The 26,116-nt window shown below is 40.0% G+C and overlaps 1 protein-coding gene across 2 annotated transcripts in view; it reads left to right on the top strand.

The window, feature by feature from the left end:
- Positions 1-3,523: 3,523 nt before the first annotated feature.
- USP6NL (USP6 N-terminal like) overlaps positions 3,524-26,116 on the top strand; it is a 112,004-nt gene continuing 89,411 nt past the window's right edge. Inside the window, exons 1-2 of one of the 2 annotated variants that reach the window (XM_041483793.1) lie at positions 3,524-3,639; positions 8,636-8,725. In XM_041483793.1, coding sequence (XP_041339727.1) covers positions 8,722-8,725 — 4 coding nt within the window. In that variant the 5' untranslated portion in view covers positions 3,524-3,639; positions 8,636-8,721. Of the gene's footprint in view, positions 3,640-4,806; positions 4,943-8,635; positions 8,726-26,116 lie in introns of those variants that run through there. The other variant, XM_041483794.1, reaches the window with a different exon arrangement.

The raw sequence follows: 26,116 nt of genomic DNA, 5'->3' as shown, positions 1-26,116 counted from the left end.
TGTGCTTCAGTTTAGACACAGCCACACATTTACTTCAGCCAGGCTTTCTGAGTTTTGCATTTGCTGTGCACAGCCAATTGTAACTGTCTATGTACTCAATGTAGAAAAGGATCTCTGGGAAATTCTATAACATAGGACAAACAGGTAAGTGACACGTTTTTGGTGTTGTGATGTTTCTCAGTTCACTAAAAAACTACTTGGTATCAAGGAGACCTTTAAAAAAGGGGTTTTGTACTGTGTAAGGGTATTAAATGTTCTTTGTGCAGTTTTCATAGAAAAAGAATCTTGAAAGTTAAATCAACATATAAAAGGAGAAAGAGAAAAGACATGAGAGAATATTGAAGTAACAGAATAAGACAGAAGGAGGTGAATGGGAAAAGGCAAGAAAATGCTAGAGGAGACAGAAAATTTGGGAAAAAAGGAAGGAGAATTAAAAAAATCTGTCTTGACAGACAGAGGGGACAGAAATAGCTCCTTTCATCAGGCAGCAAGCACTGCACACATTCAAGTCTGATTCCCGTGGCAGGAGCTACCAAAAGCAGGAAGAGAGGCCTGAATGGGTGAAACCTGAACCTCAACAAACCAGCAGAGCCTGTGGACAATGGAACTGGCTGAGGGCAAAGTGAACAATCCCAACCAAAAGGAAAACAGCCCTTTAGGCAGCCAGAAATAGTGAAGCAAAGGGCAAACCCTCCAAGTCTCACCTGACTCCTGCTTTTAACAGAGCCCTTCCTATGGAATGCAGCATCTCCACGTGGGCTGATGCTCCTGTGTGTGTACAGGCAAACCTCTGCCTGAATCATCAGTTCTGCAGAGCTCCTGGAAATGGCAATGACATGACCAGGCAAGGGATGGGATGGAAGTAACACCTGAAACCCACCACTTTCATTTTGGGGAAAATAAACAAAAGCAAACCCAGCAGGTGGTATAGCAGCTGAGTGCATTTAAGCTTATACAATACTGAAGTTCTGGAACAGCTTTTTTGGGAATAAAGAAGGGGCAGGGCGACTCTCATCTATTAAAAAGATGGCTTGTGGTCTTCCTGAAGAGATAGATAAAGGATTTAATCACTCTGGATCTGCTGTAAATTGTGCTGAGTTCCATCTGATCTGTGTTCAATAAATGAAAATGAGATGAATTTATTAATCCTGGTTGTAATGTTGATCCCTCTTCTGCACCTTTTGTACAGCTCCAGGGCCTGGAGTTGTTACTCAGAGGCACCTGGGTGCCTTATCCAGCATGTGGGATGCCACCTCAGAGCTCCTGGTACCCCTCAGAACTCTCTGTTCCCCACAGGCACCAGGGACTCTTCTCCTCTCACATGGCTGCAGGTGTAGCCCTGGAGTTGTGCCCAGCTCTTTCACATTAAAGTCATGATGTTCTCCTGCTGCGTTGTCCCAAAGACAGCAAAAATCACTTCTCTTGCAGAAAGAAGGAACAATTAAATGTTTTCTCTTCCTTTACTTCCCTTGGCTAGGGCATGGAGGGAAGTCAGAGCAGAGGGCAAGGGCCTGGCTGGGAACTGTGCTGCTGGGAAGCATTTGGGAAGCCTCTCTCTAGCCTTGGGAAGCACAGAGGAAGTTTGGGGTCATCATCTGCCCCATCCAGGACTAGGATGTCTCCTACTCCAGGAGGAACAGGAGAGGTTCTCCACTTCCATACTATGATGTGAAGCTGTGTTCTATCCATCTCCATTTTTAAATCCTGCTTGTTTTCCAGGTTCCTGACCTTCTTACACGTCGAGCAGTGGGAGCTGTACCCGCTCTGCTGGCCACATGAGTGACCCCTGTCCCTCCTGGCCTGGAGAGGTTTGGACATAACATCCTCCCTTCTGCTGTGCCTAGGGGCTTGCCCACAGGAAACTGGAGCAGCATTTATCCTCTAAGAGCTTCCTGTGGGAGTCATTCCTCTTCTCAACTCACATACCCATGCTGCTAGGGCAGAGGTGGGTTTTCCCTCCCAGCTCCTCATGTCTTCTCCAGGCAGGTAAAACCACAGGTCACCTGGTGGAGAGTCCCCTCTCTCTCGAGCAGGGGGATGCCTGTTCCTAATAGCAGAGACTCTGGTCTCTACTGGCAGGGCATGGAACATTTCCTCTTTAAGCTCCTCTAAAAGTTTTTGGTGGCCCTCTTTAATTGCCTCTCTTAAATTCCAGAAATCCTCCGTCAGTCTTTCCATGGATGAGATGTAGGCCCATAATGGGGCGGAGATAGTTTCTTCATGTCTCTGGAGTCTGCCAAACCAGAATGCCCACTTCTTCTTCTCCCTCCTTCCATGCCAACACTCCCAATGACTTGGCACATGACAACACGTTTTGTGTACACTGGACGCTGTCTGGATTATTAGGGAATTGCTTGTTATCTGAAAAGATTATCTCCAGCACAGTTAATTCTCTCAGGCACCAGGTACTTTCTGAGTGTTCCGCTTGTCTTGGCACACTGGAAAGTCTTCTTCTTGCAAAGGTATTTCTCCCTCATATCAACAAGAGTTGCCTCCAGAGCTTGGGAGCTCCTGGTGTTTTCCTGATCCTTTGGCCAATACCCACATCCCAGGACAGGGATCCCAGTTGCCTGGCTTCATTACCGTCCAGTGCTGCACTGTCAGTCATGATAAGTCTTGCCAAATATTCAGTGATTTAAGTGGAAATAATCTTAAAAGAAATAATTAAAATCAATTCCAAAGGGAGAAATTGTTGGAAATTGTATCACTTTCCTAATTAACTTTTTTACAGTATTGTTTTAATTAATCAAAAGCAGTGTATTAGTCTCAAGCAGTGTAATTTTCCACTTTAGCCAGCATGTTGCTAAGTTTCTTTTGACAGACTTACTGTTAGATTACCAAAACTTTCAATTTTGCTAGACTAAGCCTGATAAGCTTCAATGAACAAAGGAAAGCTGGACAACAAGGATCCAAAATTCATGGCCCTCCAAGGAAATCAATTGGAGTAACCAGAAAAGACTAACAAAGACATTACAGCCTAACACTGTAGACTCTGTCAGGGAAAAATTGATAAAAAGGCTGAAAAATGTGGACTAATTAGCACTAGAACAAGAAACCAATAACTAATCGAACAGTAATTACTGAAGAGAGTTATACAATTTAGAACCAATGAACAATAATTTGTTTGCTGAAAATGTGTGAGTGAAAAGTTTTGGAAATGGAGTGCATATGGCTGGAGTTATCTGCGATGCACTCCAGCTGGGAATAAATTAAGACCTACTCCCCGACAGTATAAAATTAAGAGTTTGGGAGTTTGATTTATCCCGGTATTTTTGGTGTCATACTGGAGCCCAGAACTGGACACACGAGAATGGGTGTCCACACTGCGAGCCTTGGCAGCTCATGCAGCACAGCCAAGGAGTTTCTGAGGGCACCAGGCCTGTTTTGTGTTTTTCCCACCTCCGTCCCCACAGCAGCTCCCGGCCCCGGGCAGGCGCCTCGTCCCGAGCCCAAGATGGCGGCGGCGGCGGCGGGTCAGCCCTGTGGGAGGGGCGGGGGCGGGGAGGGTTTCCATAGCGGCGGTGTCACATCGGGGCACTTCCTGGTCGGAGGCTGCCGGTCCCGGGGCAGCGAGCAGGGACGCGCCGCTGGGGAAGGCGGCGGAGGGAGGCCCCGGGAAGAGGAGGAAGCCGAGCAAAGGTAGGGATGAGCTGGGACTCTGCTCCGGCCATTGTGCGGCCCCGGGATGGCCGGCTGGACCCGTCCATTGCGGGGGTGCGGAGGGCCCCGCGTGTGTGTGTGTGGAGGTGCCGCGCCGGACCCTCCATTGAAGCGGGCGGGTTCCTCCCGGCTGAGGGGAGGCGGGCGCTACCATCCTCCCCCGGGGGGGGGCGCACCCCCCGCGAGGCCGGAGAGGTGGAAGTGGCGGGAGCCGGCTCCCGCAGGGTGCTGCGGTGCTGGGGCTGTTCCACTCCCAGCGGAGGGGGGTGTTTGTGTGTTTTTGGAGGCTCCCTGCTCTTTCTGCTGGGGAGGGGGCGCCGCGTGGGAGCCGGGAGTGCGGGGGGAGCCCGGGGGAAGCCCTGTGGAGATGCCCCTGGTCCTGTTGTAAGGTTGGAGTGATGTGTGGCGGCGTGAGGGGCCGCAGTCAGAGCGGGGCTGGGGGGCTGTGTGCTTGAGGGAGTCACGGCTGTAGGTCCGACACTTGGGGCCTCCTTGAGGCCCCTCTCCTCTGGCCATGTGGGAGGCGACTGTGCCGCCCTAGTCAGGAGTAGGGAGGATTTCTGTAGGGAGGCTGAGCCCTTTAATGTGTCTTTCTGGCACCGCTGCTCTCTCTGTACCTGCTCCCTCCTCTGCTTTTTGTAATACTTCAGGTATGTGGTGGAAAGTGCCAGGCTGGCGGCGGTGGGCTGGGAGAGAGGGCGTCCCTCAGGCTGTGCTCAGCCCTGGGTCTCCATGGCCCCCTCCCAGCCCTCAGTCTGCGCTGGGACTGCCAGCAGAGAGCCACTTATTATCAGGTGCCAAGATGGCTTTCTGTAGCGTGGATGGCTGCTTGTAGAAAACCACCGAGCCACTGAGCTGCCAGCTGAACGAGAGTCAAGTGGTGACTTATAAGTCACTGTCTCCAAACTCCTGTACCAGTTGTTCACTCGCATATGCTCGAGAATAACTTTCTTTGTGCCGTTTGCTGCTTGGAGGAGGCAGCTGCACTGAAAACTGGCTGTGAGGGAAGCTGCTTTTCAGCTTTCACTGAATTACAGTGGAGTAAAAACAAATCCACATCTGCCCTGTTCACAACAAATGTATCTTGTGGAGGATCATTTCACTTAGGATAATTATATTAAATAATTGTTTTCTATGGTTTTTTAGCTTGCTGCGTGCCCTGCAATCTAGAGCTGCTGTGTGACAGTCGAAACTCCAACTCTGCCAGGCGTGTGTGTATTAAACGCAGCGGCCAATCAGCAGTGCCTGAAACTAAAGGCGATTTGCCTCAACGCTTTGTAGTGTAAATATTCCTGCTATGAACAAAGGAGGGTGTGTCGTTGGGCTTGTTTCATTTGTACTTCCATGTGCTTCCTCATCTGTGGCCAGTCAGTGATTCTGTGTAGGTTCTGAAACAGTAGCAATTGCACTTTGTTGTGAATTGTGCGTTTGTGCTGTCTTGGGCATTTTATTGAGCTGGGGTGCTCAGAGGCTTGGTGCTGTATTAGGCATTTTTGTTATGTTCTTTTTAATAACTGTGCTCTGAAGTGACTTAGTTTTACTCCTTTTAAACTTTTTTTTTCTGATTATAAGTTTTAAGTTAATTCAGCTGAGATGCAGTGTAAAATAAGTATTTAGTAGAACTGCCTTTTAACCAGCTGTTCCTCTGCCCTCCGATTATACAGCACAGAAACCACCAATTTCAGACTTAATGTTTTGCCAGCCAGCTATCTGTGCAACTCTAAAACACAGTGCTTCTGAAATCTGTCTGTTTTCTGTAAGGGGCCATAATGTTTGGTTTAAAGAAGACGGTAAATGACACTAAAATACTGATCTGTGCAAGGCAGGCTCTCTTTAGGCTGTTTTGTCTTTGTGTGTTTAAGCAGGGCAGTTGCACACTGCTCCTGTGATTCCTGGTTCTTGGTAACTGGGGGTATAAATTCTTAATGTTAACTCCTTAGTATCTAACTTAAACAGATCCTACAGTAACACACACAGGCTAGACCTGAATCTTTAATTGCCAGCTTAAAGGAAAATCTCTTCTCTGGGTAGAGTCATAGAAGTACAATATGCTTTCATTTGCTTGCAATCTGGCTCCTGCTAATTATCCTGAGACAGAGTATTGGGTAAAAAAGAGACCTGGCACCAGCTATGGAGACAGGTAATTGAACGTATTATGAGTGTGTGTGAATTTGAAGTTGCAAAGAACTTCGCTCACTGCAGGTACTCCTGTCAAATCTCAGCTGAAGTGCCAGTAGTTTCACAGCTACTGGAGGTGGTACTCCCAGGAGTGAGAGAGTAGATGTGTGTCACTAGAGGAAACATGAGGTGGAATGCAAGGGTTAGCTCTTGAGGAAAAGACAAAGATCAAAGGTATGTGTGGGTGGGTTGGTGGTTTGGTTTTTTATTTTTTGTTTTTATTATAGCTTTGTTGATTGCAAGGGAAAGCGGAAAGAGTATCAGGCACTGCTTTGAATTAAAAGCTTTTCCAAGATGGTGTCTTCCAGAAAGACACTGAACAAGTAATAGTCTTTATTTCTGTTTTGTAGTAGTTGGTAGTATTTCTGTACATGAGAGAATACTGCAGGCATTGAAATAAATCAGGTTGGCTGAGAAAGCAAAGTGAAAACAGTTTAGTTTCTAACACACATCCCTAGGTAAAGGTGTTGCTGTTGCAATGAAATGGAAAACAGGGACTGTCTGCTATTTGGTAGTGTTGACTTTCAACACTGCTTGCTGTTGCTGTACTCAAAATTACAGAAAGAAAAAACTTCCTTTAAGAAAAGTTATTTACAAGGGAAATTATATAAAACACACACGTAGTGTTATTTCAGAGAAAAACAGCTGAATTTACCAGAGGTCTGCATTGTGTGCTAAACAGATGCTATCAATAGCTAAACAAAATATTTAGGCACTGAAGGCAGGACAGGAGCAGCACTTTGTGGCTGGGAGTCGGAGGTCAGGTCGCTCTGGTGCACTGGAGCCTTCACTTTTCACACGTTCAGGTAGAACAGAGCTTCTGTGTCATCCCCATCTCATTTCCTCAGTGTTACGTGACAAGATTTTTATAAGCAATGAGGGTGCATAATTAAGCTATTATTAGCCTTAAGTGGTTTTCAGAGCTGCTGTTTTGTTTTTTCCTAATGAACAGCCTTTTCCTGTACGTACACACAATAAAATGTCATGTAACACGATGGCTCAGAGGCAAAGTATTGTTAGTTCATATTTGCAAAACTAAGGTGAGATAATGCCTTTAGAAAATCAACTTGAATGGGAGACAGTGGTCTTCCAGTTGATTCTGCATAAGATTCAAGAAGGGCCCCAAGGTAGTGTGAAACTGGTCAAAAGTGCTTTGGACCTGGTTTGAGGGTTGTCTGATCCATTTGATGCTCTTAACATAAGAGGTGATATTAGCCCAGTAAATAATTAAATGTCATGGGAGTTATATTTGCTAATTTTGACACCAGTAATCAAGAGGAAGCTGACAAGGCTGCAGTTCTAATGATATGTTTTAACAGACGCTTCATTTTTGATTGGGCTGCGTGTGCTTAAATATTTAATTTAGCAGACGTTCATGGAAAGGTGACAGGGCCTGCAGTTCAAACTGTTCTGCACTGATGTAGCATCTCATGGCTTTGTGTTCCTGTCTGCTTACTTGGAATGTTTCTGTGTGGAGTTTTTCAGCTGCTTTCTTGCCCTAATCAGTCTCTTCCCTGTGTTACTTTTTCAGTGCAAAAAGGTTGGTTGTAAATTTCAGTCTGCAGCTTTACCAAAGCCTTCTTTTTGGCAGCTGGATTTCTTTTTTTTCGTGGTGTGTGTGGCTTTGATGTTTATTTTATTTTTTTAAAAATTGTTTTAGCAGTTGATAAAGGAAACTTCTTGTGATGTCCTGTGGTAGTTCCATGTACTTTGTTATGCCCTGTAGATCTGTAAATGTTATGTGAAGTCATAATGTAGGAAAAGTTAAATCTCTTATGTCTTTTTGCATTTTACTTTTTTTTTTTTTTTGAGCATGAAGAGATCAGGAGAGTTGAGACTTGAAATCTGAGTCAGCACAAGATATCTTGCTGGATTAGCACAGGTGGTGAGGTTCAGCAGATTCTAATTTGTTTTGAAAAAAGGAAATATATCACATAATATTCCTTAATTTACAGATAGTCTCCATTTGTGCAGGTATTAGAAGAAAACTCTGTATAGCTTAGTAGATATGTTGGATTTCTTCTTTTCATCTCAGCTGTGAGTGAAGTTTCTTTCGTTTAACTGTTCTGTCAGACTTGGATAAACTTGCTTTTAGCAGCAGGAGGGAGATTATATAATAAATTTTTCAAAATGTACTTGCTGTGCTGTCATTGTTGGAGATTAAGTCCTCTATATTTGGCTTCAGGGAGGGCCAGGCTTATTGTTAGTGAATCCATATCTGCCCTACTTGGGTATGTTTTTTTGAAATCAATGAGGAATTGATGAAACTGTAGGTTTGTAGTTGCTAGGAATGGTGGCTTTTTCAGGTTTTGTTTCTGAGAAGGAAATGTTTGATGTCAGTGCCAACCTGTGCTTGTTTAGTAATCTTAATTGCCTTTCTTGTGTTTTAAAAAGTGGGGCTTTCTACATTGTTTTGCCAGCTGAGGTTGCTGAAGGAAAATACCACTTAGGAATTTTCAGTTACTATATCTGTGTTGTAGTCTTGCACTTTTAACTTTTTAACTGCTCCCAAGAGATAACAAACGTTATATTTTTATAGCACTTTTTTTTTAGTACATACACAAGTTTGTAATGTGATTGTTAGAGGAAGGTGCACGTTTTGAGTCCATAAACAGCCAAATATATCCATAAGCAGTAAAGGTCCCCAGTCATAACAAACAGATCTCTGTTTTCCTTTATTTTTTTTTTTTTTTAACAAAGAGGAGAGAGTAGGAAAGACAGTTTATATGTAAACATATATTCTAGTGATTTGAAGCTGAAAAAATTATTTGTATTTTTATTTTCCTCCCATCTTCAGGACATGTATACCTCTGAGAAACCTTCTCCAACAAAATACCTTGCTTCAAGACCTGTCTTGGATTATATACAAAGAAGTTTCCAGTCATGAGTAAGTAGATTTCTTTCTTTCAGAAAAAAAGAAACTCTTAGGTTGTAGTTTAGAAGAACTGAACTTCTGTAGTAGCTTTTGGGAGGTGGTTATTCCTTGAAAATATTCATACTGAGTTTTGTGTCTTCAGTCCTGTAAAAATAACCAAATAAACGTGAGAGTTGGCAGATGCCATTTTTAATCTGCAAAGTTTTGATCAATGTGTGCTGTGTAGGACTTCTCTGTAGTCTGGTCTCGTTTTCAAGAAGTTGAGTTCTGTAACAAGATGATGTTTGTTTTATTCATTATAAATAAAACATGTAACTCTGAGGGGAAAATGCCTTGGGTTTGCTAAGAATTCTAAAATTTGTGACTGCCTAGTAAATTAAAATAACTGGTAAAAATCCAACATAAAATGAACGTGCTTCATTTTATAGGAAAAAAAATAAATACGCTGCTCAAATTCCAGTATAGATGTTTGATCCCAGAGGAATTCTGGCATGTATTGAAATGATCTGAGCCACAGAAAACTGTGACTTAATGTCTGTTATGGTGGAAAAAAACAGATGAAAGCCACCGGAAGTTTTGCTTTAGGTCGTATCTGATGGGTAAGATAACCTCTTTTCATGAACTCTTTTGAGTATTTGAAGGTCTCATAAGTTTTGCAGATGTGAGACTTCTTCATGCAGCTTCTGTCAGCAATGTTACTTGGCCTTGTCTCATATAGAAATAAGGATAAAACTTCATTTGCACAGGAACTATATTTGTAATGTAGCTCAGCTTCAACACAACTGTACTTTCTGTGCTGAAGGAAAAGCATCTTGTTCATAGGATAATTATATCCTTTCTCAGTAAAATAAGACCATTTGAGTTTCTGGGAGGAAATGAGTAAAGAAAATTGTTGGTTAAATTTCTTGTCAAACTAAATGAAAAATGATTGCTCTTGACATCTGGAAATAAAAAAGAATGATGAAGGAAATGCTTGCTAAATGCAGCAGAGGAAAAATTACACCAAAAAAAAGCTCAGAAGAGTTTCTGAACTGTAGGGTTCATGCTGGTGTAGGTAGAACTGTTTTAGTTTTTATAGAGATTTATTTCTATTTTCTTTCATATTGCTATTCACACTTGTTTACTTTATGATATGTAAAATATTTGCTGTATTGCATAGAGGACAATTTTCCAGGCAGTTATTCAAACATCCTGATTTGTCAAACACTGTATGTGAATCATCATTTATAGAGCTTTTCATGTTTTTCATTGCCTTATGTTCAGTCTTCCACATAACAAATAACTGGCTCTCAGTTGCTGTGTTAAGTGTGACTCCCAGGGTGCTGCTGTGGTGATGCTGGTTTGGGTACAGCACACACAGACAGTGCTAGAGCAAAACACTCTTGGTTTTTGGTCAGATTTTGAGCTGATTCCAGCCTGGAGGGTTCAGCTGTTCATTAGGAAGAATGAAGACCCTTATTCAAATGCAAGATAACATTTTGCAGTACTTTTTGTGGTGGTCAGTAATGATGTTCTTCAATGCAGGGTGCCACATTCTTGTGGTAGGGTGGATGTTGGAGCCTGTGCTTATGATGGGCTTCAAGGGCACAACACAAAGTGCCACTCTTTAAAAATATGGTTTGGAGAAGATTAGATGTTTTCTGTTTGGCTGATGTTGAATTTCTTGGTTTATGGTTTACTTGAGAGAAACCTGAACTATAGTCAGAGCCCTCAGTTTATGCTCTTCTTTCCTAAATACCTCAGTCAATGAGGAAGTACCATATCTTATGAAGCTGCATTTATTTGCACAGTTCTGTATATGTGTGCTTATTCACAAAATCTGTGGGCACCTAGAAGAGCTAGGTGTATTAAAAATGGTGGGAGTCTCTAGTATTCCTAAATTGTGCATCACCTAGTGTCACTCACACAAAAAATCTGTCTAAAATGAGGTAATCTCAGCCATCAGAAGGCCACTAAAAACTCCAGAATGCTGTTATGTGCAGGCTACATGATTGAATCCTACTTGGTATTTTCTTGTGATGTACTTGATTCAATATATATATATATGTTGCTCTTTGTGAAGGGCTGTGCTAGGTGCTAAGTCCTAAAATAATTAAATCCTTTTTCTAATATCTGTCCTAAATTTATTCACAGGCAGATCATATCTGTTTGGCATTTTGCCAACTTTATTTACTAGATGAAGTAATTTTTACCATATAATATTTGTTGTTTACCATATAAAATTTGTTACACAAAGCTTATTATTTTATTTAAATGCCTTGTAGAAGTAAATCTGAGTACTTATGAAGCACACACATGCTTATTTTTAAGCCAGTGATCACTTAATTTTTTTTTTTTGAAAGTGAATGAGAGTGCTGGCTTTTTGTTTAACTTGTTTAATAGTTACCAGGTGTGTAAGTGCCTGCTTTGGATCCTGTTGTACTGGATCTTTCCTTGTATTGGGGAAGAGCATTGACAGAATTGCAGAGTTCATCATTCATGGTGGTAGTTTGTTGTTGGACAATACAGAAAATCTGTTTAAACTGAGGCAGTCCCTGTTAAGGCTTTTATTTCTGTGGAACAGCTTTGTAAATGTCTGTTTTCATAAATAAGGGTAAGACAGATTTGGATTTGAAATTGTGCTTTTCCATTGTATGCCTTACAGTACACTGAGGTCAGATCCTTAAAGGGTTTGTAATAGTATCAAGTGTAGCTAAGTGAAGTTGATTATTGATTTGTTTTGTATTTAAAGATAACTTGTCAGAGAAATCCTGGTTGATGCAACTTGCCTAGAATGTCCCACCACAGAAAGAGTTGATTTAATCTACATTTTCTCCAGGTGTTTAGTGGCCAGAAAATGTGTAGCGTCATGATAAATTCTTAGTGTTATAAACTTTGCTCTTTATTGTTGGGGATTTTCCTGCTCTTTTCTCCTTTGAGGAAAGGTCAGTACAGTGAAATTATTTGAGCTGGTATAATGAAACTTAAGGCTAGTGCACGCTATTGCAACAAGCTGCTGACATCTTCATTTTTTCCCCTTAAATGCGTAAGATGCAGTGCCAATTTATAATACAGAATATTTCTTTCCTGACTTTGTCTTTCTGCTTCTAGTTTTATTTCTAACACACTAAAAACTTAATGCTGCATGCATTTGGGAAGATCACCTTCTTTGTGCTTCACTCCCATCAATTCATTTCTTTCTGTTTGACTGAGGGTAGGAACACATTTTGTGTGAGAGAACACATTTTGAGAGGTGCTGTGCAGTGTAATCTTACATTCTGCAAATGCTTGGTGTGGCCTGGTAATGATGGGGGCAGTTTTTGCCTCACCAGTTCAAATCAAGTCCACAGTGGTGTGATTAAAGGCTGCTTCTGTTTCATGGTTGGTTCCATACCTTGACCTCTCATTACAGCTCTGGCTTTCTAGTCTGTGTTCACAGAGGAACCTTGTGGTTTTGGGATTTCTGAAATCATAGATTTTGTTTCTTTTCTTCTGTGTTCTCATAGTGTATGTAAAGAAATAGTTTTGGCTGTCAATGTCCGTGTTCATGAACAGTGAACTCGGGAACTAAAACAAATATTAAGGTCAGCCTTGACATTTTAGGTCAGCCAGGTCAAGATGCAGTGCTGTAGTGACTCCTTCTAGGCCAGGCTGGATGAGGCTTGGAGCAGCCTGGGCAAGTGGAAGGTGTCCCTGTCCATGGCAGGGCATAGGAACTGGATGATCTCAAGGTCACTTCCAACCCAAACCATTCTACACATGATTATTTCTGTGCTTGCAGCTGAGGAAAGTGTTCTGGGTATCTCTAGAGCTCCCTGTCCTAAGGAAAGTCTGTGAGTTAAAGCTGGCTCATTTTTCCCCCTCACCCCTCAGTCTCCCCTCCTGGTGTGTCAGAATGAATCCGTAGTGAACTGAGGACCAAGTCAAACAGTTCATAAACAAAATACTGGGAAATAGATTTTTTGTTTGTTTTACCTAAGTGTAGGTGGCTGCACGTTTTATGTAGTGTGGGTAAAGTGTTGCAAATGATTTAAAAACTGAATTATTTGGTGGAAGAGGCTCTGTAGTCATCACTTCTTTGCAATGAGCTGAGATTGAATGAAAGGAAGGAAAAAGTCTAGGTTCTGATTCATTGAGACAACTGCGTGCTGGGAAGGAGAGCTTACAAATAAACTAAAATTCTTTAACACTATGTAATAATGAATAGTTAAAGGATGTCAGATTATTATGTTACATGCTAGACTTTTGTTTTAGTTTTGAAGTATGAACCCTGGAAGCCAAGTCATAAAATGCAAATTTGAAGCTATAGTTAGTGTTTTCACAATTGTTGTGATTTCACAGCACAGTTGTCTTCTAATCTTCATAAATACTGTGACTTGAGAAACAGAGAAGAAGCTATTGTGTGTCCTGGGTTATCTTTCCTAAAACTTGAAATAGTAATTCTCTTTGAAAAACTGAAGCTGTGAATAATAAAGAATTGTTGGATATGGGGGACAGAGCCATAATGCAGATTTGTAAAAGGTGACTTTGAAGACTTGTGAAATATTAATAAAAATTTTTAGGAGTTAAATAATAGTAACCACCCTGCAACTCAGCTATGGGAAAAAGAAGGAAACCCACAAGACTTTTAACTAGTGAACTACTGTATATTAGTGTCCCCTAAAATTGCTTCATTGATAATATCAGTGTTTATTTAATTTTTCCTCTTCTTTTATTAGCTGTCAAGGGAATTCACTGTAACTGTAGTGACACATGAGAATTTGCATCAGTAGTAGTACCCTATTAACTTTTTTGTAGTGGGGTGTTGAAGCATGAAAAAGACATGTTGTTGTTTGCCTCTGCAATCTTGTAGTACGAGAATTTGTCACTCGGTCTTGCTTCACTCTTGCTCTTCTGTGTTGTGTTAACTTTTCAGATCTCTTTTTTTAGGGTACTGCTGCTTGCTGCTCTATCTCCTCTTTATAGTGTAGCTTGTACCTGGTGAGACTGTGAGCAACTGGACTGGAGATAATTTTCTGACTCAAAATACAGATTCAGAGATCAGAATTAATGAGTTACAGGAACCTGTGTGGTCTCAACAACCATGTTTTGAATGAAGTTTCATTAGAAAGGTTTGGGCTGCAGGAGCCAAGGCTGAACTCAGGGTCTTAAAATTTCATGACCTCTTTAAGATGTTGCCCCTGCCAGTAGTGGGTTGGTGTCCTTTGCCTGCCTGAATTCCTGCATTCTTCCTTGTTACAGGAGCATTCATGAGGCTGACTGGAACTGGGGGGGCTCCCTAAGCTCTTGCCTAGGTGGCTGCAGCCAGGGGTGCACTGCTGCCCTGCAGGGAACGCTGCAGGGGTGGGGATCAATGATCTGGGGCTGAGATTCTGGTAAATGCTGGTTTTGCCTCGCTGGAAGTGTGCAGGGAACTGTAGCTTAAGTTGTTCAGGAATGTGGTAATCTTGGGCTTCCTCTATGCTAAGCAAGGAGAGGCATCTCCAGAGGGCTAATCAGATCTTGCATGACCCAGTTTCTCACCAATACTGTAATTAAACTGCTCCTCTGAATACACAGGGTGCATGAGTAGCAATAAAATATAAACCCAAATACTGTGCACAAAACTGGTGTATCACATGGGAAACTTACTTGTTGTTTTAATATTTGCATTTTATTATATTGGATTTTTATTTATTCAATTGACGTAATGATGCAGCTTCTTAGACCTTGTGGATTTTTTTTTCTCATAGTACAGCTATTGAAATAAATCAGAACACAAAAGCTTTTTGAAATTTGTCTGTATTTAAACAGATTTAAAGTTATTTTAAAAATTTGTTTTCGTAATCCTTCCTTTGTTTTTGGTCACATTTTAGGATTGTTACGGCTGGTAAGTCGTTGCTTTCTTTGCACTTAAAATTTATTTTTAGGTCAAAGAGGCAGATTATCAGTTTTTGACTTTTATTTTGTCACGTATTTACTTCAACAAAGTAAGTCTTCAATCTCCATAGTCTGAAATGAAGCTGTATCTTTGCAGGAGGTTGCAGTTACCAAAAAATGTATTAATCACCTCCAGAAGCTGTGTTTGCAGGTGGTAGGTTCAGTTCAGTAATGTCACATTTATAGGGCTTTTCTGACAAAGACTTACTGTAAAATATTTACTGTTTAATGTAAATAATCAATGTATAGTAAAGTTAAATTTATAAAACCCTTTGCATACATTTCAGATACATTGACTGAACATCTTTTAAAAGGTGTTGTATTTATTTTTAAATTTATTTTCTATAAAGGGAATTTCAAATCTATCTTCTTTCATTTGGGTTTTTTCCTGGTAGGTTGATGGGGCTTCTCTAAATAAATTAGTGCAACATGACACCTCCTTTTAAAGAGATGTAATTTCTGTTTGTAAACCAAAATGTTGACACTGGCAGGAAACTATTGTTAGTTTTGAGCTGACAGGAGAGCTGTGGCAGGAAAATTACCATCATTAATGCCATCATAATGTTGGAGTTCCAGTGTTTTCATATACACACTGTTCCCCAAATGTGTCCTTTTTAGATAGTTGCACTTCACATTTATTCTGCCATGTTTGTACTGGAAATTAAGGTTGGATTGTTTACAAATTATTTACTTTATGATACCTTAGCTCTGTGTGTCTCTGAAACAACAAGGATGATATAAAGATGGTTATGATAGTAATTTATGTATATTTAAACATTCATTACATGTTTTAGTTGTGATATATATTTTATGTAATTATTTTTGCTTTACAATGTAAAATTATATACCTACATTAGAGATAGTAAAAATTATAAATAAAGGAGAATAATCTTCTAACATTTGTCTGCCTCTGTTTTGATTGATGGCCAGTAAGGAGTGCTGAATTATTATGACTAATTGGCATACACAGGAGTACATGCCTTTGGCATGATAATATTCTCCCATTACATCGTTTTTAATTTAAATCCTAGTCTTTGGACCTCTCTCTGTGCTCCTTTATATAGAACATTGCACAATGATGCCTTTATCCTGGGTCTTTGGTGCTCCTGCAGCAGAAGGAGTGAGTAGCACAAGAACACTGTAACCTTGTTCTCTGGAGTGAGTATCAAGTATCTGCCACTATGTAAGCAATTCATATTTCTGGGATCCTATTCATCCTGTGATAAATTGAGGGTGGTATTCAAGTGCATTCCAAAGGGGGAAGGATGCAGGAATTCCCAACTAAAATACAGATGAAAAGCAACTGTGGGCACCCCTTTCTCTGCATAAGGCACTGCATAGTCACAGAACAATGTTGCAGTTACTGCAGGAGGACTTTTAGAGGCTGCAGTTTTAAGCTTCCTAATGGTGGTGTTATTTCCTGTTGAATTGGAGAATTCACAAAACAGCTGAATGGGATGAAGGGTTAGAAATGGACTGAAGAAGAACTTTCCCAAGTGTTAAATGAGGTGTTCACAGGACTTTCCTTGCCTGTCGTGAGTCATGTTGATTCTCACTTTCCATACAAATGATTGAATAATATGCAGCACTGTGCAGGAAATGTGAAGTACTGCTGCTCAGTGGCGTAACTTTATCACAGCTATGAAAAATAATTGAGCTGCAGTCTCATGTTGTTATTAATGTTCATATTCAAGAAACAAAGCACCTGATTTAAAAGATATGTGGTTACTTTAAGCTAAATTGACTGTGTTTCAAGAAAAACTATTTTGACATACTTTACCCAGCTACTGATAGGAAACGACTTCTTTGATTTGTAACACAGTTGGAAAATATTTGGGGTTGTTGCCAGAAGTGGGGTTATGTAAGTAACATAGTGAGATTATTGGCTCCATATTTGTTTAAGATCTTTTCTTTACTTAAACTATCCAGCCTGTTATCCTTTCCCTATTTACAAGGATTGCAGATGTTTGTGGTAACAAAGCAGCTGCACTTAAGTGATAGGATTGATATCCTATCAATCAGCGGATTATAAGGCTTGTTTAAGCTCTCATTGCAAAGGACCCTCTCCCCTATAATTAAGGTATTTTAATTCCTAAAGTTATATGGGAGACTGTCAAGATAACACTGGAATTTTTTCAAGGCTATTGGTAAACCTGTTCCTATCCTGCTCAAAATTTCTGAAGCAAGCACAAATCTGTGTAGAACTCCCAAGTTCTTCTGGTTTGGGAAGCTGGCATATGTGTTGTTTTCTTTCTTCTCTTCCTTTTTTTTCCCTCAGTTTTATTTTGTGTGACATAATGGTCTCCAGAATGGAAGGTATACCAACATGCTGTAGAACCTCAGTGCTTTTGGCCAGGGCAGTCATTAATCTAACAGATCCCTAATGTATAAGGGCACTTTGTTTTAATAAAGCACTGTGGTTTGCCATAGGAGAGGATTCCTGAATGCAGTCTTTCTGTTTTAGCCTTGAAAAGCTCTTTGAAAACCTGCCTAATTCTGTGGTGGAGTGCTGAAAGCCTTACTCAGAACTCTTTTGAGCACAAGTCAGACCTGCCAGAATTTTTAGGGACATAGGGAAGTAAGTCTCTCACCAGAATGTTCTGTTGCATTCAATAGAAAGCTTTTTCCTTCTCTTTTTTCCTTTGTAGTAGAATTTTATACAGCATTATATGAGGAGTTTTATTTTGTGGTGCTACTGTGTCTGAGTTGTTCAGACAGTACAATGGTATAACCTTCATTTCCTGCTGTCCCCCAAATTTAGCTTTGGAGGTGACACTTGTGGGCTGCAGCTCTGAGTTTGTGGAGTGATGCTGTGCTACAGCCATGCTTGTGGTCAGGCTGCTCTGCAGACCCTCCTTGCCTTGGGAGCTTCAGTGCAGTTACAGCTCATATTATTTTATATCTGGCTGCAAAAACTAGACAAGCTTTTAGCTTCCTCTCTTCCCCAGTTGCATCAAATTACTGTAAGAATGTTTGAAGGATATCATGGTCTTGGAGAGCAGGAGAGAAAAAAAATTGGTCTGTTGCTTGCTGTAAAAAGATGAGGTACGAATTGAAAAGTGTCAATTTTGCTTTTTTTCTTCTCATTTCCTTTCCTGTCTCCCACCTCCCTTTTCTATTCAGAAGCAGTGACAAAAATATTTGTATGTTTTGCTCTAAGTATGTGGTAGGAAAGTTTTCTTTTTAGAGCAAAGGCTAATGAGTCACTTTTAGTGACATTTCAATATTTATTTATTCCTTGTGCATTAAAACAAACTAAAAGAAATAATATTTATGTGAAACTCACTGTAAGGCTCTTGAGTGTTTTTCCCCCTCTTGTTAATGCAATCAATCATTAAGTGGAACATCCATGTAGAAGAACTAACACAATTTGTGTTTTTGTTTAACACTGTATATTCAGTGGATGATGTAGCAAGGCCAGGTTACCTGGATGTTATTCAGTGAAATTTAACAAGGATAAATCCCTGCAAGGGGGAATGGGGAACTTCTGTTCCTCTAGCACTGGTGTAGTGCCAGTGGGAGTTAAAATGCTAGGTTGCAGTGCCTGAATGTAATACTGGGTAGTGATGACCCTTCTTGTCTGGACCATGGCAGTTGTTGGCTGAAACTTGGCATGATTTTAAATTCTCTACAGCTGCAGAGAACGTAGAGAACAGTAAATGCACTACAGTTTTCCATCTGCCAAAACTGGGACAGTGTTAGTAGGTTCCTGTGTTCTTGTTCACGGAATAAGTAGGTAAGACATTTTTCATTTGGATAAATGGATTGTCTTAAGGTGAAGCTGACTAAAGAAGTCTCAGATGCCCAAGTGTTTCTACCATTTTTTCATTGATGAGGGAATAGGAGAACTGTTCAACAGTGGGGGCATGCAAGTAGTCACAGTTAACATGATTGTCACATTCAAGTGCTAAGCTTGGATTTTTAAAACACATTAGTTACAATCTGCTTTGAAAGACTGCATTCTGAGTGAACATAGAAGGAGAGCAGGAGGCAGAGGTCTGAAAGTGAACAGGTAATAATGGTGTGTCCCATTAGAACACGAGTGCAGGAAGCAAACAGACCCAGGTATGCTTCCTTTCAAAGGAGGGTGGTTCCCTTCTGCTCTGTGTGACCTTTGGCGTGATTTCCATTGGCTACTTTTGAAATGTTGAACTTTTTCTTCCTTTGAATGTGTCTTTGTAACAGTTTTTTTATTGCTGAGGTAGGTTGCTTTTGCGGGATTAGATGCCACTTCAAGCGTTAGATTAGCCTATTACAGAGTATTCAAAAACTTGTTTTAGAAGTTTTGAGTTTTCTTGCAGAGACAGAAAGCCACACTGTGTACTATTTGCTGCACAAACTATGGCTGCAAATACATGGGCTTAATAAAAGTAATGTGTATTTTGCAGTGGACTAATAAGGTTTGATGTTCTTCCTGCCTCTCTACAGCTGCATTTTATTACTTGGATTAAATATCAGCCTAGAAATGTACATGCAGTGGAGGATTTAATCATGCTAACAAATAACAGTGCATAGAGTTTTCTAGTTTTTCTTTGCCTCAGGGAGGTACAAGATTATTAGTCTCATTTATATCCTCTTCAAAAGGAAGCCAAGTAAGGGTTTAAATTAAAAGCAAAGTTTTTATTTTTCTTCTTTCTTTGAATTGAACACACATTCACATTTATCAGTCTATGGCTGATTAAACTAATGAATGTACTTTGACTTCAGTATTAGCACATGTAAGATAGTAAAGTTTTGATTTTTGTTTAATATAGCAAATCCAAAAAAAGTCTTTAATGACTAGTGTGGCTTCTTTCTTTGTGCTTAGGTTTGACAGAACATTTAATGATATCCTTTAGCTTAAGTTAAATTTGTTGATTAGCACTACAGCCATGGCCCAAATCCAGGCAGTGTAAAATTGCTGCATATTCTGTTTGAAATGCTGCATATTATTGGGGAATATATTTCAAACAGTTTTTGCTATTGTAATTACAACTTCATTAATGTCTGATTTCTTTTTCAGACTTCTAGTATGGGACTTTTTTCTTCTCAGAAAAATTTTCATTTGCAGCTAAAGCTATATGAAAACTTGCTATCTAATATGAGGAAGACTGAGAAATCCTGTGGGGTGTGTGCATTCACTGAGATGAGATCTTGTGCCACCATCTTCTTTCTTCCTCCTGTTTAAAAAAAAAAAAAACCCACCAAACATTATTTTATCAATCATTTAAAAAGGACTGCTTACAGACAACGTTTTTTTGGGGGTGTGGGGAGTGGTGGTGGAATTCCATTTGCTTTGTTGTTGCTTTTTTGACCTTTTCTTGAGCCTTATAAAGTGACCATTTGGCCTTTGAAAGGCATGGTGTGAGTGTGAAGAGAAAGAAATTGAATTAATTTGACGATTCACAATAAGAATCTGTGATTCTATTCTTAGTCATTTTCATAATGCTTTGTAGCTTGCTTGAAAAATCCTAATAGACCCAAAAGACATGAGTACCCCTGTGTTTAAGGAATTCTGCACTGCAGCCTGAGCTATTTTCTTTTGCCAGGTCTTTATGGGTTAAATATCTTAGAGCTTTTGGAACCTTTTGAACTGTTGCTAAATGGTGCAGTTTAGACACACTTGTATGTCTAAACCTACAGTTCTACAGAAAATATAGGAGCAAAGAAGAAGCAATAACCTTTGGTCATGGAGGTGACAGGTATAAAACACATTTATTGGGAAGAAAAAATAAATTGTACATCTATACATGTTTTTTCCTTTTTGTAGTTTTTTTTTTTGAAGAGCGCATCAAGACTTACATGAGCACAAACTTCTGATACTGATCTCCATTAGTGTCTGGTGTCTGCTATCAGGGTGATAAAAGTGGTTTACACAGGCAGTTCCCTGGGCTTCATTGTGGCTCTCTGGGAGACTCACTGTCTGTCTTGTTAGAGTCCAGAGCCACGTGCAGAATGTGTTGTAGCAAGAGCTGAAGGGGTGAAAACTGTGCAAGAAGGGTGACAGCGAGAGCACTGAGCAGGGATGGAGTTGTGCAATGTGTAGTTTTCCTTCACTGTGTGCTCTAAGCTCTGCAGAATGTGGCCCTGTGTTTTTCTGTCTTCACTTTTTTCCCCAGTTACAGCATTTGTTTTTCTGTTTCAGGTTTATAGGATTTTTTTCCTGGAAAAGGTAGAATTACTTCCATTGACCATTTATTGAAGTTTTCCATTATCTGAATTTAATGAACAGCTTTCTTGTATGTTTAGAGTGTAAAGAAAAACAGACTTTAAAAAAAAAAGGCTTTCTCTTGAAATTATTACTTTTCCAGTCTTTAGATCAAGCTACTTTCTCTTCTTTAGAAGATGCCTTCTAAATAAGGCTCCTAGATCTGCAGCCATAGTTTCGTGCTTTAAAATTGGGAGCAAACCTGCTAGAAATGAAGAAAAAAATATTCCTAAGTGGATGCAAATTCTGTTGGATTAATAGTTACTGACTCTGAAGGGCCATTGAGAAGACTGTGAGGATGTTTATTTATTTTTCTGGATGCTTTGCAAAATGCATACCCAAAAGCAGTCATTTTTGAAAAACTATGTCCTGAATAATAAATGGAGTTGTGTCACTGGTGCAAACATTTTTACAAGAAAGGCTATCAGAATTTCACATAGGAATTCTTGAGGGCATTAGGTTTTCTTCTTTTTGCCTCTTTCTTGCTTCAAAGAACGATCTGTAGAAAATAATAAAGATTAAGAATTTAAAGTTTCAGAGCTTTATGGGGACAGTTAGTTATTGATTTGGAACTCTAGACTTCTTGTCCAACTATGATAGATTATTGAAAATTTAGTAAAAGCTGTTGGCTTCAGTTCAGAAATTGGAAAATTAATTCAAAATATTAGTGAGAAACAATAGATAACCTACTTCATGGCAGCTCTAGTAATAATTTTTATTACAATATATTGCCTGTCTTAGAGCTCAATGCCTTATTGTTTCGAGATAATAATTTGAAGACAGGAACTGACAGGAGTATCATAAAACAAAATGTTTCTGGGGATAGTGGAGATAGTTAAGGTGTGTGCCTTAGCTGCTGGATAGACTTTATGTGAATTCATTGTTTTTGCAAGAAATAAACGGGTGGTTTATTTTTTTTTGTGAAGGGACTATGCAATAATATACTTATGATATACTTTTATTTGAGATTTAAAGACTCTTTTCCCTGTTATTTGACTTGTATTTCCTTAATCCTTTAATCTATTCTTGAAAACTTTTACCCCGCATATGAGAGAGTGGTTCCTGATGGGAAAATAATTTTCTGAGTCTCTTTGCTAAGATGGGAGGGACAATGAAGCAGTTGTGCCATGTGTGGTTCCTGAAACTTCAGCTTTTAAAGCAAACATTCCAATGGGTCATCAAGAGCAGGTGCCCTCACTTTAGATGGTGCTGGAGTTTTTACAGCCCCTGTTCCAGACAGCCCTGCCCACAGCCCTGCTGACTGTAGGGTGCTGAAACACCTTCTGGGTGTTACAGCCTAGAGAGGAGGGTCCAAAGAGCAAATGAACCCTGCTCCCTTGTAAATCCTCTTCTGCTGCCTGTAACGTCAGACTTTGCTCTATTGCAGAGCCAGCGTCACCAGAAGTGTTTTGTGTCTTTATTTGCTTTCTAAAAGACTTGAGGCTTGATCCTGCTGTCAGTGGCACAACTGCCCTGGGCTAGGACCTTCCTGGACATTTTGTTATGTGCTCTCCTTTCCCTGGGGGGTCAGGACTGAAAGCTTGGCATTTTAACCAAGTGTGGAGTCTAGCAGGTAGGGAAAAGGACACAATTCTGGCTTTGGGGAACTCAGGAGAGGATGATGAAATCAGACCTGCACAGGTTTCTGCAGAGATGTTGGGAGTAATCAATATGCAGAATATCTGAATTCTAGACAATTCAGGTTGATAAGAGATGGAAAAGAACAGTGACAGTAATTTGCATCTCAACTCTAATGTGTGCAGGGCTGCTGTTCCTATGAATGAAAGCCCTCGAGCCATTGCAGTGGGTTGGGTTTTTCTCTGTTAGTAGCTTGTACATCTTTCTGTAAACGAGGACAAACAAGCAGGCGCTTTTTGGGTAGCTGCAGTGCTGTCTGGGAAAACCCTGTGGGTTCTTGGTGGTTTTTAATAGCCTAGACAGAATGCTGTGAATATATAAACATTACAGATTAGAAGAAGAGAGTGAAAGAGAAAATATTAAGTCTTCCTCAGACTTAAAGTCTGATCTTCCCTACCCCCTGTCAAATACCTTTGACAAGTACCCACTGAGCCATCCTTCTGCAGCATCATTTGTGCTGTAAATGTGTTACCTCCTGACAATATGCTTCATGAAAAAGAACTGCATCCAAAGATCAGTTAATTATAATTACGTTAACGGAAGCATTTTTATTCTGAATTATGATAGCTGACTAATCAGGATGCAGGTCATTTTTTTATTATGCTTGGGAGAGATCAAGGGCTGTACACATTGATCCATAAAATCCCATCTTGGCTAACTGTTCCTTCCAATACAAATGTATATTTCATCATGTTGTTAACATGTGCATGATTTCTGTATTCCCTGCAATTTTGAAGTCAAGGAAGAAAAGCAAAATCCAAGAACATCATCAAGCACATATTGCTTAGCAAACTCTCTGTTGAAGAGGAAAAATGCTTGGCAGAGATTGGTGGTCTATGCTCTGAATATGTAGCAATACTTCTTTTCTCAAACAGAATCTACTGAAATTGTTACACTAAATTTATGACATGGTTTCTTGGTGGTTCACCTTGTGTATCTGTGTCAGAATTGCTGTGAACTTCCATCTGGTGTATCCTTGCCCACAGTGGGTGCTTTATCAGGATGTGTGGTCTGGGAGGTGGCAGTTGTAGTGACAGATTGTGTGGAAGTATCAGTTAGTTCAGTATCAGTCAAAGAAAAGAGTGAACTATAACCAAGTTCTGACTCACAAGTAACAGATGAAATGATACAATTTAGTGTGGTTTATTTCTAGAAGTCTTTTTGGTATTGCCTCTATAGGAAAGCAGGTTTAGTGTTGCTGTCTTGGTGTAAATTGATTTGAGGAAACACAAATAACAGCCACCAAGCTTACTGTGTAATTATTCAAAGTTTCAGTGATTTGTTGAAATTTCTTATTTATCATGCCTGCTTCAGACTTGCATCATTTTCTTTACATTGCATATGGAATGTTGTTTACATTTTCCTAAATTATTTTAAGGCTTTGTGAGTTTTTTCAATTTTTTTCTACATGCCAATTGTCACAATAAGGAAGAGAGGGAAACTGCTGTGCATACCAACTTTGGAAACTGTTCCACATTGAGGAAGGCAGGTGTGATGTAAAATGACTTCCAGTCCTGAAGTTCTTGTGTGTCTCCCTTTAAAAGGGAGGACAGGGACCTGTGCCAGCAGGGTAAGGGACAGTTTGGAAGAAAAAGGAATGACTTCTTTTTGCAGTTGGGAATAGGTGCTGAAGTGCTTAATTTCTTCCTTTTAAAATAATTTTTCACAAAAGTAGGTGCAAGTCATGCCTTCTAGTTCTTTCTTCCTCTGCTGCCCCTTCCCAACTGTTAATCTCTGTCAGTCCACCATCTCTCCTTGTTCCAGCACTTGAGAACATTGCTGTAGCAATGAGATAATCAAGTTAATGTAAAAATGAACTGTAGGATCTGCAAGGTGTATGCTTGCTTTGGAAGGCTAAGTGGATGTTATTACTGAACATTTTATTCAACCTTAATATCTTTTTTCTTCCTTTCTCCTTCTATCCATAAAATGTTAATATAAGGATGATCAAAAGTTTAGTAGTTCTGTAATAGTTGTGTTTTGTACACCATGAAGTTAGAAGTCAGTTTTTCTAAAAAAATTTGTGATGTAATATAGTTGTAAGTAATGATATACATTTGGTTTTATATCTTTTGACGTGAAGAAAAGTTGTTTGATTACCCAACTAAATAAAGAACAAACACCTCGTGATGAGATAATTGTGGAAAAAATTCTTCCAACAGCAATTTTGAGCCCTGGATTATTAAATAACAGACCTTCAGGTAAACCTTACTGCACAACCCTACATTTTACATCTTACTTAAATGTTCTGAAATTATACTTATTCTGGAAGAGTCTGCTTGTAGTGATCTTCTCCAGACCTCTCTAGGTATAAAGTCATTGTTCTTAAACCTGGAATTTAACTTCATGTCCAGGAGTTAGAAATTATTCTTTATATATGAAAGCTGAGGATTCTGTCTGTAACATTGAAGAACATTGAAGAATGTAAAATTGAAACACTGAAGAATGTTTCTTCAAGCTTTCTCTTGGGTGGACACTTGAATGATTGCAGAGTGGGAGAAGAAATCGGACAGCCTGGCAGGGAGAAGGATTTTACTTTTCTTTTGTTTTAACTAACCAAATAGGGTAGAACTTTGGGTTGCTCTTCCTTCTGGCAGAGATTAGTGGCCAGGCTGTGAATGAGACTGACATAACAGACATAGTTTGTTGTTCCTGTGCTCTCTGTGATTCAAGAGACTGACATGGACATGGATAAATATGCCAGTAAATCTTAAAATCTGAAACGCTTGTGATGAGCAGCTGGAAATGGAAAAATGGAAAGAGATGACCTCTTCTCCTCCCCATCTAACACTTAAGCAATGGGAACAGAAGGTCTAAAGGCCAGAGAATGTGGCCTGTGGTTTGTTTTCATGTTACGATTTTCAGAACATGTAGTTGGCTTCCTAAATTGATCTCTCTGTGTGCGAGGCCTCGCAGTGCTGCATAGGAATTCAGTTTTCTGAAGTGTTCTCAGAGCCTCTTCAGGTCTGACAGTTATTTAAAGTGATCACATAAAACATGATTCCTCGGGATTTTTTTTTTTTTTTTGGGATAGCTCTGCAGAGGCTTTGACAAAAGGCACTTCTGAAGGGCCTTTGTACATTTTCCAAATGTCATTAAAAATGTTGTGGGGCACATACAGCAGTCTGTCTGCCTAAAATTACGTGACACAAGTAATGCCAATACCTTTGCTGAAATAGTTCTCTGGGCCTCTGGTGGTGGGTGAAAGAATGCCTGAAATCCTCCCAGGATTTGCAGCGTGCCTCCCGGTGTGTGAGGATTCCTGTCACGTACGAGGGTGTCAGAGGTTTCTGTTAGAGGGGGGAGAAGAGGAGCCCAATAAATGTCTTTAGCAGGAGCTTGCTTGTGCCTGATGGAGTTTTTGCAGGCTGGGTTTAATTTTAGTTCTGTTGGTGGGTCTGACGCTGGCTCTGCACTGCACCGGAGTCTTTCTTTAAGCGTTACGTGAAATTTCATGAACTGAGACTGACTTGAAAAGAGGATGCAGCCACACTTGTTAGTTACTGAGCCTAGGGGAGCTCGCTGCATCTGTCGCACTCGTTTCAAGGTTTTTTTTTTTCCTTTTAGCTACTTTGTGAACGTTTCCTTTCAACTTTATGTAGAGAAATCAGTATGTGTTCTCTGCAGTAAACAATTCTAAAATGTTCTCTAGAAATACATTTAGGACTGCTTGCAGTTTT

Source organism: Pyrgilauda ruficollis, unplaced genomic scaffold (assembly GCF_017590135.1).
Source record: "Pyrgilauda ruficollis isolate IOZ18807 unplaced genomic scaffold, ASM1759013v1 scaffold61, whole genome shotgun sequence".
Classification (NCBI taxonomy): Eukaryota; Metazoa; Chordata; class Aves; order Passeriformes; family Passeridae; genus Pyrgilauda; species Pyrgilauda ruficollis.
This window is presented reverse-complemented; position numbering and strand designations above follow the sequence as displayed.